Source organism: Hermetia illucens, chromosome 2, assembly GCF_905115235.1.
Source record: "Hermetia illucens chromosome 2, iHerIll2.2.curated.20191125, whole genome shotgun sequence".
NCBI classification, from domain to species: domain Eukaryota; kingdom Metazoa; phylum Arthropoda; class Insecta; order Diptera; family Stratiomyidae; genus Hermetia; species Hermetia illucens.
Genome location: NC_051850.1, coordinates 7,298,491 through 7,318,182, shown reverse-complemented (window position 1 = coordinate 7,318,182; position 19,692 = coordinate 7,298,491). Strand labels below are relative to the sequence as shown.

General features: G+C 44.6%; 1 protein-coding gene across 1 annotated transcript; it reads right to left on the bottom strand.

Moving 5' to 3' along the window:
- Positions 1–3,191: 3,191 nt before the first annotated feature.
- LOC119650037 (zinc finger protein 729-like) lies at positions 3,192–12,855 on the bottom strand. Its single transcript, XM_038052518.1, has 3 exons — positions 12,475–12,855; positions 7,247–7,636; positions 3,192–7,167 (listed from the first exon to the last, which is right to left on the bottom strand). The coding sequence occupies exons 1-3, from the start codon at positions 12,809–12,811 to the stop codon at positions 4,091–4,093; spliced, it is 3,804 nt and encodes a 1,267-aa protein (XP_037908446.1). The 5' UTR covers positions 12,812–12,855; the 3' UTR covers positions 3,192–4,090.
- Between the last annotated feature and the right edge of the window lie 6,837 nt (positions 12,856–19,692).

The window sequence follows — 19,692 nt, the reverse complement described above, 5'->3', positions numbered from 1 at the left end:
GGTTCCAGATCTGAGATGCGATGTCATCAGGTCTTGTTGCTTTCCCCCATTTCATTCGTTTTATTGCTTCTTCGACTTCAGACGTGATGACAGTTACGTTACCGGGTTTTACTTGGGTACCTGTCTCGTAACTTAATTCCACGGTCTTGTTAAAACACGGATTGATTTTGTGACCACAATCAGAGCCCCGCCGCAGGAAGCTACGATGGTACCAGTCTATACGAAGTGCATGGCTCAGCATTCATACTGGTGGATACAAGACCTGCCTAAATCTCTAGCGAACTAAGGAGTACGGCACCCGTGTTGAAACGCAACACCACGCTGAGACCCGATAGTATCCATTCGCTTGAACACAACCACAACACCCATGAACCTCCCACTAGAGGGCCAGCCGCAAACAACCGAGCTGAACGCACATAAAGCAGGAATTCTCCTGAAGTATGTGAATCCAGGGGCTATCCCGTTTCCCATGGTACCAGTATACCCCTGGTAAGGTTTCGTGACAATTGCTACTTCAGGTGAGTCCCCATGCAAACTCGGGTCTGATCGCCCTAATTAGGCCTTTGGAGCATTCGCCTACTGCATCATGGCCGGCAAGCCAACGCGATACAGCGTGTTCCGGTGCCACCACTATGGAGGTTCTCGCCCCGTCTTCTTCCCCGCCACCTCTGAACACCAGATGAGCTGACATTGCTCCAAATGTCGGCAGTGCCTATGGAATTGGAGGATGAACAAATTCTTCTGTTGAAATCAGTTCGAAATATTTTCCCCATCTATCCGTCACACCTCGTTGTTCAGAAACAAAATACTGTACTTATGATTAACGTAACAGAAGCGTTAGATATCCTGTGTGCGTTCGGCTTTTCACAAGTCGATACAGATTTCTCTCGCTATCCTGAGTGTCAAGTTTATCGTAAAGATCTTCATCATGGGCCGCTCGCTACTATTTTATACGCGGCGGGCCAGTGCGTTCCTCACGTTTTATCGGTGACTTGATTCGTAAGACGTATTGCGGCGCGGCAGGATTCGTGTCGAATGTCACGAATACCAGCGGACAGATGACGTCACCGGCGCTCTACTCAGTTCAGAACTCGCTACAAGAGTGAAGAACAGAGTAGATGACGAAAAACGTCAGATAGGAGAAATAATAATTAGAAGAAAAGAAAAACGGTTGGCTGTCACGGTGAAAGAAAAGATTTTCGTGCAGAAAGAAAACAGTTACATACGGAAATCAGTATTATTTCTAATATCTCGAAGTTATAATAAGAGTAATTTCTTGAAATTGTGTATTGAACTTTGCAACATACGAAAAACATGTCAAAAACCTATTTCGAATAATAGAAGAATAAAAGGTTAAATACAAGCTCCTAAATTTGACTGAGAACTCTTATATTGTTGACCCCGGAGCGAACATCGCTGCATTAAAATACGTTTAGAACCAGACTGTCCCAGATTCCACCGAGGAATAAAGCGCAGAATAAATTCTCAAATGGAAAGTCTATCGAAGATGGAGGAAGAAGTGCAGCTTTAAGAGGAAACGGTGCTAGCAAGATCCTGTGAACATGCACCAAAGTGCGTGAGAAACCACCGCAGCCCCCGCCCTCAAGACCAGCGTCATCGCCGCAGGATTCGAAGTCGCCGCCCTCAAGACCAGCGTCATCGCCGCAGGATTCGAATGCCGCGAATCCTGCACTCCGCCCCCAAATGAAACGGAGGGGTTTCAGCGACCGAATCCGGAACTGTGTTCCCCCCATCAGTCCTTGAAGCGAACGTGCCGTTGTTTAGGGTTATACACGGGCTTCAGCCTGGACAGGGAGACCGCCTTTTTGTGTAGACCGATCTCGAGCTGGAAGAAATGTTCTCCTCGCTCGAGAACGCGGTACGGGCCTTCGTAAGGAGGCTGCAGCGGCTTCCGGATAGCATCCGTCCTGACCAGGACGTGCGTACACGTGTCCATTTCTTTAGGCGCACAGACAGGTGCGGACGAGTGTGCGAGGGGCGGGAGGAGTGGCCTTGATGCGTCGGAGATTGTCTCTCAGTAGACGCACCAACCTCGACTCTGTGAGACCCGATCTCTTGTCGAAGACCGGATCACTTGGAAGTCTCGGGTTCTCCCCGTATACCAGCTCCGCGGGGCTGGCAGCGAATTCCTCTCGGCGGGTTGTACGTACGCCGAGTAGGACGAGAGGCAAGACTTGGGTCCAGGACGGATCGCCGCGTGCCATAATGGCGGCTTTCAGCGTCCGGTGCCAACGTTCTAGCATCCCATTGGATTGCGGGTGGTATGCAGTAGTCCGCTTACGTTTAAACCCTAGGAGTTTGCCTAACTCCGAGAAAAGGGTGGACTCAAATTGCATTCCCTGCTCAGTGATGACCACTGCAGGGACGCCAAAGCGAGGTATCTACTCTCGACAGAGGGCTTCGGCACATGATTGCGCCATAATGTCTTTCAGAGGTATTGCCTCAGGCCACCGCGTGAACCTGTCGATGATTGTGAGACAATACCTATAACCGTGCGAGTCTCGCAAAGGCCCTACTATGTCGAGGTGTATTGTGTGGAACCGCTTGGTAGTGCGGGGAAATGAGCCCACTTCTTTCCTTACATGCCTGGAGACTTTACACTTCTGGCATGCGATGCACTCTTTGGCCCAGGAATTGATATCCCTGTTCATGGAGGGCCAGAAGTATTTATCGGTGACTAACCGATTTGTTGTCCTGATGCGCTAAGTCGTGAACTGCGTAGAACACTTCCTTACGAAAAGTGGCCGGAATGTATGACCGAGACCACTTTTCCGAGTCTACGCAGCAAAGAGAGAGGTTTGAGCCGAAGATGGGCAACTCCCAAAATTTGTATTTGGGGTTGGATTTGAGGCTCTGAAGTGCTGCGTCATCCTACTGCGCCTCGGTCTTGGATGAAATAGAAATAGCAGAAAAGATACATTCCAATATAATAATACATTTCTTTTAGGTTATACTTAGATGAATCTCGAAATATCAGTGTCAAATCGATTTTATTTTTGCTTCACATTTATTTCACTTGTCTTAGTTCTCTACAATTCTATGGTATAATTTCATTTTGAACAGCCACATCAATTATTGTGTAGTTAAAGCAGGGCCATGGTACTGTCAACTGACCCTAGAGCTCTGGAAGGTGGTTAAATGATTTTTTTTGTTGAGTATGATTTATTTACTATAATTTTAATGTATTTTGTTTTTGTTTTGTGTTTTTTTTTCTAATTTTTTAATTTTTATTTTATTCTTGCTTAATATTATTGGATTAAATTGACATAAAGTCAATTTTAATCCGTGATTTGAGGACTCGCTCTTCCCCTTCTCCCCAATAAATACCGCGAACTCATACTAATAAAATGGCCCTCCTCCAGCTTTATAGACTGAGGTTGCCAAGGACGAGTGGAAATCCCGAGGGTCACGAACATTTGACGCAAGAGAAGGATTAATCAAGGAGATGGTCCGCCGTGGATCTTCCCTCTCGATCGCAACATTTGAGGTCTGAATTTTACGGCGTTGTATTTTTTTCTTTAGAAGTTTTAGCTTCAAGCGCTTTACTCTGGTAGGTCCGCGCCATATTCCTTTGTTTGTTTTTCAGTTTTCGGTGCGGATCCACGCAGCGGTTAAAGGACACGCGAGGAACTGATGAGTTTGTAGAATGAAATGTAGATCGGTTAAAGAATACGAGTGGGATTGAAATGTGATGCTTTTTTAAAGGATTTTTGGAATTTCACTCCAGCACTTTTTCATAGTTCAATGCATGCACTCTATCTTACCGAACATAGTCTGCTATCTACTATGACCGTTTCATGGTTTAAGGTGTACACTTCGATTCCCTTTTTTTCGCAATTCTTCATTTTCTTTTCTCAGCTCTTCGGATAAGGATATTGTCTCATTAGTGGCTCATTCTAACTGAACAGAGGCAGCTCCTCTGGCTAGAAAGTTGTTCATTGACACCAACAGATGCGTTAAATTCGAATTCCCCTTCCTCAGAGTTTGTCCTTAGTTCATGGGATTGCAACAATTTTATGACAAAGTCTACAGGACCTTAGTTCCCGGAAGTTTTACATCGAATTGGTTTTTAATCAGAATGGACAGTTTGAATATGTCGATTAAGACTAGACAGTATTTTATAAGAATTAGGACATTGAGTACATCGAAATGGACGAGCTTTGGAATGAACTGTTTCATGAGTCTTGCGTTCCGTGCTCCTTCCGAAAACCTTTGAACACGTTGAGCATTTATACGGTTTCTCTTCGTTTGCGTGAATTTTTTCATGGCTGTATCTGTCTGTTGGTTTTTCAAATTGCTTGTGACAAAACCGACACTTAAGGTATGTTGGATCGTCTTTGAAGGACGCTGGGATCGTGTCGCCATGATGCTGGACAATATGCTGTCTCAAACCAAGATCTGACATAAATTTTTTAGAACACAATTCACAACGAAATGAGGCTTTCGGTAGAATGCCTTGTTTTTTACGAATCCCAATTCGATGCTTTTGTTTGTGATTGTAAAAACTGACTTTAGAGGCAAATCCGCGATTGCATGTTATACAAAAGATTTTTTCATCATCGAATTCAGGATTTTCAGAATAAACAATGCTTATTGGCTGCGCTGGCTTTCGCCCGTCTCCTTTATGAGTTACTTCATGAGATTTGCGGTTGGAGAGGGTCGTGAAAAACTGCGGGCATTGTGGGCATTTATAGGGTCTCTCTTTTCTAGGGTGGCTTTCCTCGTGTCGGTGACGGTCTGTTGGTTTATCAAACTGTTTAAAACAAAATTTGCATTGAAGATAAGTTGGATCGTCCTTGAAGGACGACGGAATCTTGTCTCCGTGATGCGTTACGAGATGCCGCCGCAAACCGTCTTCTGATTTAAAATATCTGCTGCAAAATTCACAATAAGTTGTAACTTTCGGCGGCTCAGTGTCCTGTTTTAAACGAATCTTCATTTTATGTGCGCGCTTGTGTCGATAAAGACTTTCTTTAGAGACAAACTTACGATTGCATGTTATGCAAAAGCATTTCTTGTCATCGAACTTGGGATTCTCTGAAAAAACGAAGCTTGTTTGCTCCTTTGGTTGCTCTCCGTCCCCTTTATGAGTTAATTCATGATATTTGCGATTGCACAGGGTCGTGAACAATTGTGGGCATAGTGGACATTGATATGGCATTTCCACTTTAGGATGGTTTTTCTCGTGTCGATAACGTTCTGTTGGTTTGTCGAATTGCTTAAAACAAAACTTACATTGAAGGTACGTTGGATCGTCCTTGAGGGATGACGGGATCTTATCTCCGTGATGCGCTAGGAGATGCTGTCGCAAACCACTTTCTGATTTAAATTGTCGCGTGCAAAATTCGCAATAGGTTGCGACTTTTGCCCGAATGCCTTGTTTCAAATGAATCTTTATTAGATGTGTTCGCTTGTGACGACGAAGACTATCCTTGGAGCCAAATTGACGGTTGCATGTTATACAAAAGCATTTCTCATCATCAAATTGGGGATTTTCAGAAAACACCATTCTTACGTGTTCATTCGGTTTCCAACCGTTCTTTCTATGAAGTGATTCGTGGATTCTGCGTTGGAATTGGTCCTTGAAAGATTTGGGACACAAGGGACACTTATACTGCTTCTCTTCCCCAGCGTGGCTTTTCTCGTGCGCGTAACGCTCTGTTGGTTTCTCAAATTGCTTGTGGCAGAACCGGCACTTAAGATACGTTGGATCGTCCTTGAAATGTGTAGGAATCATATCTCCGTGGTGCCTTGCAGCGTGTTTTCTTAAACCAAGTTCTGATCCGAATTGATCTGGGCAAAATTCACACGAAATTGTAGCTTTCGGAAGCATTCCTTGGTTGACTTTCCACTTTCGAATTTTTGCTTTATGTCCTTCTTTATGAGCCCTAAAAGCTTCCTTGGAATCCAGTTGACAATTGCAGGTGATACAAAACATTTTTTCTTCGTTAAATTCCGGCTCCAATGTGAAGACGATTGAGGCCATGTAAGCATATTGTTCATCGCTCTCGTCGGAAGATGAGGTGTACTCATCTGGAGAAGCCATTTCATCTTTAATATGAGTATCAGCTATTGCAGCGATTTTGCTTTGCATCTCCCCGCAGCTTGTCTGTGAAGAATCCTCAGAAAAACAATAGGAATCCATTGAATTATTCGAATGTAATTTCATTTCTTCCGCATCTTCACTGGCGCAAAGAGCTCTGGCTTTCGGAACAATGCCTTGTCCTTTACGAATCCTCATTCTATGCTCTTGTTTGTGCCTATCTAGACTGCTTTTCGTAGCAAATCCACAATTGCATGTTATGCAAAAGCGTTTCTTATCATTGAATTTCGGATTCTCAGAAAACATGAATCTTACTTGCTTTTTTGGGTTCCAGCCATCTTTTCTATGAATTAATTTGTGAATTTTACGCTTCAAGTGATTCGAGAACGAATTCACGCATAACGAGCATCGATATGGCCTCTTTTCTCCACCGTGACTTTGTTCGTGTTGGTAACGTTGCGTTAGTTCTTCAAATTGTTTAAAACAAAAACGACATTCAAGGTTTGTTGGATTGTCTTGTAGGAACTTTGGAATCTCATCTCCGTGATTGGCCACAATGTGCTCTCTTAAGCCAAAATCTAATTTAAATCTTTTGGGGCAAAATTCGCAGCAAAATCGGATTTGTTTTACACGAATTAGTCTTCTATGCAAATATTTATGCGAATTGAAACTGCGCCTTGAGGCAAATTTACGGTTGCAGGTGATGCAAAAGTTTTTCTTATCATCGAAAGTAGGTGTTTTGGAAAAGACCGTTTTAATTCGTCTCATTTTCTCATTTTTCGTAGCACCTCCCAACTGAACTGATGCCCTTGAAGGATTCATGTCAGATTTAATAAGTTCAATCTTTCGGTTAAAATTGTCTCCGCTTCTAGAAAAAGTTGCGTTTAATGTCCTTTCTTTTGCACTAGTCTGCCCCTGTGTCAAATTGGTTCTGTATGTTGAGTTAGTCTTGTTTTGAATTTTACCGAAAATATTCTCTGACAAACTGCCTTGACTCTGAAAATGTAGATCTGGCGAATCATTTGAATCTGCATGTCCTGGCTCCGTATTGTCATCGGTGTCGCTGATTTCAATGCTTCCTTCATTGTACACTGTTGGCAGAGCTAAAATTAAATAGAAATAAATTATCTCTGTAGATTCTCCACATTTATCAATTATTTAACATTTCAAGGGGACCATTACCTGGATTCTGAATTTCGTAGTCACCAAAATCTAATTCAGTCTTTACTATGGCTTCAGCCGAAACATCTTCCTGACTGTCGCGATCTGAAATTGCCATTCCTTGTTCGCAGATCCGCTCCTTATGATAGTATTTATGCCGCAAGAAACTCTTCTTCGAATTTAACTGACGGTCGCATGTGATACAAAATAACCTTTTTCCGTCATATATTGGTTCGTCGGTAATTATTCCAGTTGGTTTTCTTGGAATTTTCGAGCTTCCGCTGGAACCCTGTTGTGCCACCTTTCCCGGATCCTTCCTAGTGACAGTATTTTTCGGAACATCGTCTGCAGATTTCTTAGACATTGAGTATTCTGGAATTCTGCAGACAGAGATGCTAGCTGCGAGGCATTCTGTGGATTAGGTGAAAGGTATATTGTAAAAATCAAAATGACCCTGAAACACCCTGTAAGAGGTGACTACTATTAACAAAACGCTACGGATCTAGACTGGGGAGTCGAAAAACACCTCCCCCAATCCGGGGTGTCATTCGAACCGTGCCCATTGGATAGTTTGCAGTTGGGAGTAACTAGTCGCCTTAGTGGGTAAGTTAGACCTTATCATTCTACGGGGAGCTATGGCACGGCGGACCTCCTAACCCCCACACTCGTGGGAATCAAATGAGTAATATTACAAAAATAAAGATAACTACATCCAAACAAGTGGGACCTTGTATCCCACACAAACTGGTTAACCAGGCGGAGGCGCTTCTCCGATATACTGACAGCTAGGTGATTACACCGAAGAAGGGAGAAGATGGGAGATCAAGCAGTGGATAAGGTATACATTGATATACTGCGAGGACAACAACCAACAAACACCACTACTCAAAAGCAGGGACATGTAAAAGCACGTCTCAGATAAATATATCAGACGTCAGGAAGGAGACAGGTCTCAGTGGCGCAGTTGCTAAATGGTACCTGCGTTACCTGAAGGAAACCCTGAAATCAGAACAGGCCCGTAACAAGGGTCAGGATAGAATTAAGCCATCTTTATCGGAGCCAAGAAAGCGGCCCACATGAAGGGAATACTCCCAAAAAATCCAAACCCAAGAGTAGTGAAAACCCGATAAGATCAGGGATGAAGGCAGGAATCAGGAAGCTCGCCATCAGCTATGTTAGCCAAGGTCATTCGACTGGCCCTACTACCAAAAATGTTTCCCGAGCAAATACGCACTCGTGAGGAGCAGATATTTATTGAAGATCTTGTCGTTACGAAACTTGTATTCACCTGGATACGTTTTCGGCCAAGTCATATACTGGTGGACTGCGCGATGGAAGACACTGCAGAGTGACTTAATACCATAGTTCCTAAATTGCCAGGCTGGGGAGGAGTTGAACTGTCAACATTTGCTGGGGATGATATACCAGGAACACACATGGTGACAATTTTTCTCCCGAAAGCCGCAACAATAGCCGCAATAATCGCTTAGAATGAGAATCTCCATACGTGATTATGGAGATTCAGAAGCAAAGTAGAGGTAGGTAGGAAAGCAAGGGTAGATTCCTCATGATCGGGGTAGATGAGATCCCTGGAGGCAATCAATCGTCGTGGTTGCCATATCAACTATCGATTTGGAAACATACCTGTGCATGTGCACAGGGAAACAATACCTCGGAGGAGACACCGCCAAGTACAACGAAAGGCAAGACCTGCGAGCAGGAGGGCCCGTAGCACCACATAATGCTGCCATCAGGAACCGATGCTAACTTTCTAGCATTCCATTTGACTGTGGGTGATATGATATTGTCCGCTGACAATCCCAACAACTTTCCTGGAATATATGGCCTAGGTTCCTTTTCAGAGATCTCGCTGTAGATAGAGATATAAGAGCCGAATATAGAGAACTCCTTGGACTTGTATTTGGAGTCCGACTGCAGTCTCAGCAACCGCTGTGGCCCAGAAGGATGGCACAGTACAATATCCTTCTGGGCCACAGCGGTTGCTGAAAATTCAACTGCGGCTGGAATGTTGATCTCAGAGAGCCTGGACAAAACGTCAGCGATTAAGTTCACGAGGGGACTCTTTATCACGTTTTTGCCGTAAAGTAAAAATTAGAGGCTTATGGTCTGTGAACAATGTGAGCGGCCTGCCTTTTATGGAATATCGAGAGTTCGATAGGGAACCCGGCGAGTGGCTACCCAAACGCCCATTCTCGAGGTGGCCGTCGAATGAATTTGCCACCGCTTTCCTGACCGCAAAGCATTCATCGTCGCTGTCAGTGCGGCGAATTGTCTCGTTAGTTCCGACACGTCGCGAAACACCTCCGCGAACACGACGCGCGGGTGCAGGTGCATCTTATCCGAAGTCGCGGCCAACACCTCCAGAGAATCGCCGCCGGCACACGCTAGGATGGCCTACGTGCCTGCGGTAGTCGTTGAAGCTACAAGGTCTTTTGGGGCTCCGAGCCAACCTTGTCTTCATCTAGCTGCTTTGTTTCCCAGTCACCCAGCTGACTGGGTGTGCTTTAGATCCGTCATCAAGTGATTTAGCTTGGCTGTCTCATTTAACCACAAGCGCCTGATGAGCGAGTCCTTCAGCCGGGCGTAAGAGCACTCGCTCAGCAAGTCGGTGACGAGTGTGATGGATTCCTCGTTTAGATCGACCAATGTGTGGTTGAATTTAGTGCCGTCTGTCATGACACCCGCCAGCGCAAATTGCGTCTCCCACTGGAGGAATTTACGCCTTCGGTTTTCGCCGCCAAAACGATAGCACCTTAAACGAAACGGTGGTTTTGGCGGTAGAAGGCTCCGCGACATCCTCCCTCTCACGTGGCATTATCAATCAATCTTTTAGCGGGGGACTACAGCGGAACAGCACCTATCAATTCATATCAGGAGAAATACAAAAGAGAGCGGACACAAAACCAATCTAGACTACGAAGCCAGTCAAAAGAACGAGGCAGCACCGAAACTTGCGGCCTGACTTAGCTTAAACTAAGAACACTGAGCGCAGCGGAGCACTTGCCGTCGTTGTCAATTTTCCAGCTTAACTTCCGGGATTCGATTCCGATATCCAATTTAACGGACGGATACTTAAAAAGTTTGGAATTTGCGCATGCGAGGAGCGCAGGTAGGTCGTTATAAAGCAACCGAATAAAGCGAGTGAATAATCGCGTTTTCCTCACAATGGATATTGAAATTTCTACGCCAAGTTCACTCACATTTCAGTGGTTTGCTTACTCTAGAATTTTACAGGGTTAAAAGATTCGGGAGCACTCCAAACAACGTGAAAACGTTTTTCTTTGAACTTGGAAAACTTTCGGTGCTACTACTCCGTAGTAGTGTTTCGTACTTTACAGAATGGACACGTGTCATCTTCCAGAATCCCCGTTCTGAACATACATATGTCCAGCTAGTTAATTTGGGCCAGTCAGAATGCCCACATTACTTCTGCAAGTTTTCCTCTTGTTCAACAGGATCAATATTACAGTATACGTCTTTGGTTCTGACAGGAACAATTTGGTGTGTCTAACAGTATTTGGGCTCTGCCACTTGTCCTTATTGGGAGCATGTTCCCTGTTTTTCATAGCAGCATTAGCCAATGCTACGGACACCCCAATTGTTGGTTCCGGTCCGAGCATGGGGTAAAGTGAACCCTCTTGTGATAAAGCATCCAAGATTTCATTTCACTCTACACCACAATGACCCAGAGTCGTTCCACTGTATTGAATCTAGAAGTATCGGTATCTACTTTCCTGAACAATTTTTGAATTTGTCAAAGAACTGCCCAACGCAATGCAGCTTGACTATCGCTGCAGGCTGCGATGCGCTTGCTCTTCAACCGCTCCTCAATCACAAAGGTTGTCACTGTTATGACCTATACACTTCAACCTGAAAGACCATTGTTTGTATATTGTCCCAAGGAAAAAGCCCACTTCTTGTTTTTAATCGGAAGCTATACTTCTCCTCCAGAACTCTGTTCCGTTTTTGAGCCATCGGTGTAGAATGCTTCAGTATAACCCCACAGACTCGAAGCATTTTTCACTTTCCGGGATGCTACCTTTGCTCTTTCTTACCAATGGATGCTCAACCACACTCAAAAGAACTTTCAGCAAGAATGATGTTAAGCTGATTTGTCCGCAGCTCTTTGGATTTAAATGATCATCTTTCCCAGGCTTAGTTATAAAGGTCACCTTAATCTTTTGCCAAGAGGTAGGCACGTCGCCCAGAAAAAGGTCCATCGAAAAATATTTCTTAGAAGTCGCAATGAATGCGTATGACGTTCCTTTGGCATCGCTGGATAGATGCCGTCCTTGCCAGGTGTTTTCAAGGGTTCAAAAGATATTATATCAGCACTAGCTTTTCCATTGATAACTACCGCTCCCGAAAGTGTCCCAATTCTTTTTGAACACTTCGTATTGAAAGGTTTTGCCACCTATTCTCCCGGATAACCTACATACTTCCAAGAGACTCGTTGCAGACTCAACTGTGGAGTTCGTGAAAGTTCTAGTCGGTTTGCTAACAGAGTCCAACAACGTCTTAGCTCGCTTACTACAATTGGGTTGAATTCTAAGTATCGGTGATCTGGCAATGAGACTCCACCTAACACACCATTCCTTAATCAACTCTAACATCTTTGAAGTAAACATGTGAACATAGGGGAGCATAGCTCGAGTGATAAAATCAAATATCTATTTTTCTCTAGGATTGCATTTGCTACTTCCCACAGACTTCGTTTAAACGCACCCACAATGTAATGCCAGTCCTTCAACTTTGCTTGCTAGTAGGAAAAGCCCTTGGCATGACTTGTGTTAACTTGACTTAAGTGCAGTCTAATGTGAAAGCCGCCGCTAAGCGAACAGTCTACTACATCAAGTGTGGGTCTCATCTGGATTATCAGCTTGTTCCTTCCTTGCGCCAGGAGTTCCGCCTTATATGCGTCCTATTTCTCTAGAAATTGCCACACTTGGTGGTGCCACAAGGACCATGCCCACATTCCGAAGAAGTTTCGCTTTCTTTCGTAGTACGTTCCGCTGTCGACTTCTCAAAACCAGCTTGCTGGTATCAAATACGGTCACTATTTGCAGTTCTGGAAAGGCACCTAAACCGACTTTGATCAGGATACAGAGATCGTGGGTACTATCAGAGGGTTCCTTGGAAGTTGAGTTCCAATTACAACATTCGTGGCAGTTTCCGCTTTAAGTGAACCACCCAATAACTTTTTTTTCACAGCCAACATTCAGCCTTACCTTGATCATCGATTTCCTCAGTTTTAAAAGTTGGCTCCTCGGTAATAGCAACCTTAATCCAGCCATCTTTTCGTATGCCATAGTCCGAATGGAAAGTCTTCAAATGATTGCTAAATGAATCCATTCCATCGAAGTAGTCATTGCAAGCATCGCACACTATGCTATATATTCCACCAGTTGATATCAGGACACGGCCACACTTCGCCTTTTGCTGAAGGCTCGAGGAACCTGGATGATTATCGTCAATGTGGTGATCTTCTCGGAGCTCATTGAGAATCTCTTCCTCTGATTTAAGCTCTATATGTTGTCCTGAATTTAGCAAGGATATTAAATCCATATTCGCTTTCTGGAGCAAGAAACCTTCAACAGAAAACAACAAATACTTTGGGAAGACAACTGACTTCTTATTCTTCCTTTCGAGCTAGTTAAAGCTGTCATTTATTCACAGATATTTAGGTAAGATTAGAGTAAGAAAACAACGGTCACCGTTAACCAGAGGCTTTAGTCTGTCAGGAGTGGCAAGCTTGGCTACTATGGCATCTAATGTTACAAGAGATAAATGAAGTAGAAATTAGATACATAGCAGATCTTTTTAGTAAGAAGGTACTCAGCACCTGGGACAACGATGGCCGGGATTCGTCACGAGACTTGGAATAAAGAACGGATATTACCGCAACGAAACCGTTTTTGGACTAAAGCCCGAGCGTAAAATGGAGCATCTTCCTCTCAACCAGAACAACATTTTTTTCACTTAGAGGATGTATGAATGAACTTTGTGATTGGTCATCAAGAAGCGGGCTTTTGACAAGGGGCATTAAACTGAATTAAATTAGAGCACTGGGGGAGGAAAAACCCAAGCATTAAATGGCAAAGTCACGCGAGGAATATAGGTAACGCCTCCTTTCGAAAAAGCAAGCAAACGAAGTTAAAATGTCACTGAGTCCTGTGTATCCCAGCAAGCTGCCAAAAAGAAACTATGTTGTAACCAAACAAAGCTGAGTCGATGAAAATATCCCCGAAGATAAGTAGTTTCCTGACTGCCGCCTTAGAGTCTACAATAGTGAAATAGTCTGACACTCGGCACCCCTAAGGACGAAAAAGGGAAAAAAGACGGCATCAGAAAGATTTTAGCGGGTAGATAGCAATCCGCTCGCTTCGCCAATTGATGTATTTTTCTTAGCGATCCAGTCCTTCTATTGTTCTTTTTCTTCAGCCTTTGTTCCGTTCACAAGCGGGGTCGGCTGATTGTGATGCGTTCCGCCATTTGATTCTAACAAAAACCTGACCTGAATGCAATCGCGAAACTTTTAAATCTCCATCCAGCGTATCAAACCGGCCTTTTGTTCGCTTCCATACTGTCGAAGACGTCTCTTTCGCAGTTTTTCCGCGATCGGTGCAACCTCATATCGATCGTGGATATCATTTCGGAGGTGATCAAAACGTGTCACACCACTAGTTCGACACAACATCTTCGTCTCCACTATCGCAAGATGTCGTTTATTGTCGGCCAACATTCAGACCCATAGAGAACGACAGACGACATTGCGGTAAATTTTAAATTTGCGACGTTCATTGATACGTCGATCACAAAGAACACCAGTTGAGGAACGTCACTTCATCCAGGTTGCGTTAATGCATGAAGAAATTTCATAACGCAGTTCTCCATTTGCTAATAGCATTGACCCGGGATATTTAAATCGTTCAGTTCTGGAGGTCACTACCACTAGCAGTGATTTTGCAATTTGAGACCATGTAACACAAGGCGATCACACCATTTTTGATGAGTTGCTCGAGTTGAGTTCGTAGACTACCTTTGTTTTTCCATATTGGAACTGTGGTACTTTCTTACCAGTCAAATGTTGGTCTACCTCCCTAAATAACCCGATTAAAAATTCACTGAGCTACAGTGTTGGGCCCCAGTTTTTCGTTTTCCAGAGCTCGGATGCGATATCGTCAGTTCCTGTTCCTTTCCCTGATTTCATTCGTTTTATTATCTCCTCCACTTCAGTTGCGCTGACAGTGAAGCCCATAGTGTTTTACGTAGGTACCTGTCGTGAGACTTAATCCTACGGTCCTCTTAAGGCACGGATTGATTTTGTGACCACAATCAGAGCCCCGCTGAGACAAGCAACAACGGTACCAGTCTATACCAAGTGCAAGGCTTAGCATTCATACTGGTGGATGCAAGAATTACCTAAATATCTACCGAACTATGGAGTATGGCACCCGTGTTGACACGCAACACCACGTCGAGGCCTGAAGGTCTCTTCTCGCTTGAGCATAACCACAACCACCATGAAACTCCCACTAGGAGGGCCAACCGCAAATAACCGAGCTGTCCTCACATACAACAGGAGTTCACCGGAATTATGTGAGTTCAGGGGCTTTCCCGGTTCCCATGGTACCAGTACACCCTTGGTAAGGTTTCGTGACCAATTTGCCACTTCAGATGAGTCCCCGTGCAGATTCGGGTCTGATCGCCCTGATTACTGAATCACGGCCGGCAAATCAAGTGATTACAGCGTCTCCCGGTGCCACCACTATGGAGGTTCTCCTCGACCACTTGGTTTTGGTTTGGCCGATAGGGTTGCCGCCCCATCTTCCTCGCCGCCACCTCTGAGCACCAAGGAACTGAGCACAAGGAACTGCGCTGACAGGTGGAACTGCTCCAAATGCTGGCAATGATTGTGGAATTGAAGGATGAACAAACCCTTTCGTTGAAATCTGCTCGAAACATTCTCGTCATCTGTCTATCGTGGCTCGACGATCGGTAAGCAAAGTACTTTCTTGTCATTAACGCAACAGAAGTATTCGATATCCTATGTGCGTTCGTTACAGCTTTTGACAAGTCGATACAGATCTCTCTCGCCATCCCGAGTGTCCAGTTTATCGTAAAGATTTTTGTAATAGTCCGCTCTGGGGACAACGATCGCTTTCTTTGTTTCTCGGTTGGCATTCTTATAAATTTGCTAGTTGACCGGTGTTTTATCATCGTGTGGTAGAGGCGTTTCTTTTCACGGACCTTCATTTCAACATCGTCATTCCAAAGCCAAGTATCTTGATTGATGTATCGCTTACCTGGCTTGGTGACCCCGCGGGTTGCAGAGACCGCTTTGTGGATCGTGTCTTTCATTTGGTTCCACGATTCTTTCGCATTCGTAATGGTCCGGTAGTCGTGTGAGTGAGATCATTTCCTCTGTCTTCTCATGAAATCGCCTCCATTTAATGCGCCACGGGCCAGTGGGCGCCTCACGCTGTTTAATCGGTGGCTTAATTCGCAGGACGGCAGTAAACGGCCGATGTTGAAGTGCGATGGTCTCATAGGGAACGGCTTTGCAATCAGTAACGGTGGTAAAATGTCGTCGTCTAATGACCAAAATAGAGAAATTTATAGCCATTTTTACCGCGTTTGCGTTCAGTGTCGCAGCATTTGGCACCAGACCATCGGGTTTCTTGCAGAGCGCAAATATCAATACCCCTTTTCCGAAGGGTTTTTTTTCGAGTTTCTCCGTCTTTCCAGTTAGGATGACAACATTTAGCGTGCAGACACGTATTTGTTTTGTTCGTTGTGTTCGGACTAACTTGCTTACGTCCTGGCGCCGTCCATGAACCCTTGCCCATTTCTTGACAGGACCAGGGCCCGTTCTACCGCGTCGACTGAGATGGACGCCCTAATATTTTTTCGAGGCTTCTGACTCAATCAGATCAACTTGTTTCCAAACGACATTGTATGCATTTTCTTGGGTAGCCTGTCGCGGGAAGTGTCACCAAGAGAGGTCAGGTAGGATTTAGCATAGTGGAACAACTCCAACTATATTTATCTCTTTCTCTGATCTCAGTATTTTATTTTTGTTTTACTGACTCTCTGGACTATCTCCAGTCGAATCCCGGAGCCCCCACTGTCAAATTCGGGGGGTATTCTATCCTTTTGTCCGTGGCCCGTCTATGTATATGATACATAACCGGATCACCAGCGGAATCAAGAATTAGACCATTCCTGTCAAAATACACGAACGCTTCGGGAGGAATGAAGCCTGTCGTGAGAGTTTTCTCGAAATACCCATCATTTGAGTAGAACGGCTGCGAAACCCAAGGGTTCTCACCATGCGAAGCAGATCGCACTATATAATTCCGAATCAATCTGACGATAACTGTGTCGATTCTTGGCACAGCAGCAGCTGCATACATCACTTCATTAGTTACATAGTGCTCATAGTTTGACGAAGCAGTCCTATTAAGCCCCGTGCAAGCACGGGTAGACATTTCCTTTCAAAGATCCTTATTTTCTCTATTTGGCTAGCACTCAAATTAAACCAGATAGCACACCCGTAGGTGAGCACCGGTCTAACCAAAGTAAGATAACTAATAATCTTAACCTTCCGGCTAAGATGTGGAGCTTAAAGGAGTCTTCGAAGAGACATGAATGCCTTGCGAGCGCTTTCTAGCGCAACTTTAACGCGCTCGATAAATTGGAGACGCTCGTCAAGACGCACACCCAGGTATCTAACGCACTTCTTATGAATGCGCTCAGAACTATCCTCGTTCGCGACAATGTGGAAATCTCTCCAATTCCTTTTCAAGTGCCTACTGGCATACGCCAAGGAATTTCGAAACAGAATCGTTTCACAATTTTGCGCATTGATTTTCATCCGCCAACTGTTCGTGAAGAACTTAATATCATTGAACATCTTCTGAAGTTCAACTTGCACCTCAGTTACCTTGTTGTGCGCCGTGTAGGCTATCAGATCGTCAGCAAAGGCAACCAACGACCTTTTAGGAGATTTATTAAAATCGAAAGAATTGAGTAATTCGCCGGCAAATACCGCAAAAAGTGTAGGCGCAGTCACTGTCCCTTGCTGTAATCCATTCAGAACATGAAATTCTCTGCTAGTAGTGAGATTTTCGTCCGTAATGACAAAGCTCTTGCCATATGGCATACTACACATCATCGCTACGAGGTGGCTGGGAAACTCATTCTTCAGGAGCCTGAAAATCAGTCCATCCAACCAGACGGTATCAAAGGCTTTCTCCATGTCTATAAGGCAAGCGCCTACGCACTCACCATTGTTAATCCGCCAGCAAATATCAGACGTTACCTTCGTTATTGCATGTATTGTCGAATGTCCAGATCGAAATCCGAATTGCGCGTTCGGCAATAATTTCTTCTTCCTTATATGCCCGTTCAAGGCTTTCAATACCAAAACCTCAAACACCCTGCTGATGTTAGGCAGCAAACTGATTGGGCGGTAGCTTTGAGGGCTGGATGAATCCTTCCCTCTCTTTAAAATCGGGAATACTCGGGCTTTCTTCCATTGTCCTGGAAAGAAGGAATTGTTCAATAAATTATTGAACAAAATGCAATAATTACGAATGGCAATGTCTGGTAAATGCCTGAGGACGACGTTGGGAATGCCATCCATACCGGATGATCTCTTATTGTTTACTCTTCTGAATATGGAAGTTAACTCTACACATGAAACAAAGTAATCAAGCAGATTATCCCTCGGTATGAGATCAGCCTGCAACGCAGAGCTAAATTGGAGAACTGTGGTGCCGTTCAGGCTATATTTGAAATTATGGACATCTCGTTCTACAATTTCCGAAAGTCGCGTTGGCTCTAAGTCCGTTCTGGGCCGATGCACCTATTCAAAGTGCTCCCCTATAAGTTCGAGTTTCAGAGCATCATCCATCACAATGTAATTGCCTTGCGCATCAGCAGTTACACTATTCGTGTCTATATCTGAGCCAATAAGGTGTTGTATCTCGCTGCCACCGACTTTAATTCTCGGTAGAGTTATTCGTGACTTCTTCCGGAATAACGTATTTATCTTAGTAAACATGGAATCTGGATCGCTTGGTGAAATACCCTTTAACTTCTCCCGCCACTGGGAGTTCACTTCATTTACGTAATGTTGACGGATAAGATCCCGCGCGATCTTTAGAAGTGATTTGAACTCAACCAATATGGGATGATGATAGTCCCCATATCTCCGATAGATTTTGTTGACGCGAGTGAGCAGAAGGCCTTTCACTTTTTTCAACCGTTTTATGGCTGCAGTTTCATATCTTTCCATATTATTACGAGGTTTAATTTTAGGGACGACTTGTTCAATTGTTTCCAGCGTCAAGTTCTCCAGCTTGAGAAGATACTGAAGTATTTCCTCGTTGCTCAAGTTCCTGTCACCTGGTGCAATTGCACTATCGTTTTCCCCATCAAGAGGTGGGCATTCCTCTCGATATCCCCGAATAAACCCCTCTTGGAATTTCTTCCAATTTGTTTGTTTAAAGTTCAGCCTGTGGACGCCACTGTCTATCGGCAGAGATTTAGCCACTCTACTTAATAGGAGCGCGGGGCTCTCAAATTTTGTTATTAAAAAGACGGGGGCCGAGAGAGCCTAAGTTAAATGCAATAAAATCGCAGATTACAAAAAAGCACGGGAGGTTCTGGAGCGAGTGAAGGCTCCTCACTTCACCTACACTCCAAAGGAAGAGAAGGTGCAAACCTTCCTTCTAAAAGGCTTGGATGCGGAGGAAGAGCCCGATGAGGTGCTCAAAATGCTCCGGGAGACGGGAACTGAGGTTAAGTTCCTCTCAGTGTCACGGTTTAGGACGAGGAGGTCCGTTTTGGTAAAACGAATCCTGCCGCACTTCCTCGTGCAGATAAGCCCGGAGAGCCGGGGAAGCGATCTGATCGGCATCAGGTCGCTTAATTACCAGGCCATTCGTTTTGAGCGCCTGCTAAGGGGCGAAATAGTCTAGTGTCGAAGATGCCAGCGCTATAGTCACTCGGCAGTGAACTGTCAAATGACCTTACGATGTGTAAAGTGCGGGAAAGACCATACCGCAGCTGAATGTTCGCTGACTGAAGCAGATGGCAAGGAAAAAACTTTCTGTGTTAACTGCGGAAGCGGAGGGCATCCGGCTTCGTACCGTGGATGTCCTGCATACCGCAATGTTAAGGTCACAAGGCAGCAAGCACCGAGATCGGCCCAAAGAACGAAGGTGTCAGCGGCGTTGGACGGTACCGTCCCTTCGGCACCAAACGTCTCGGGGATCCCATTTGCAGAAGTAGTTCGACAAGGGGGAGCTAAGACGCCCCAACAAGATGCAAGTGGCGGGATGAACACTATCCTCAATAAAATACTAACCATGTGTGAAAACATGCAGCATACGCTACACGTACACAATACAAAAATAAATAGCATAACAGAATATTTA

Bases quoted from the DNA above. Each gene is read 5' to 3' on its own strand.
- LOC119650037 (XM_038052518.1), bottom strand. From the start codon at position 12,811: ATGGATTTAATATCCTTGCTAAATTCAGGACAACATATAGAGCTTAAA. The intron at 7,637-12,474 runs GTAAGGCTGAAT...CCTAATCCACAG, and splicing joins TGAGGAAATCGATGATCAAG to AATGCCTCGCAGCTAGCATC. The intron at 7,168-7,246 runs GTAATGGTCCCC...ATTTAATTTTAG, and splicing joins CTACGAAATTCAGAATCCAG to CTCTGCCAACAGTGTACAAT.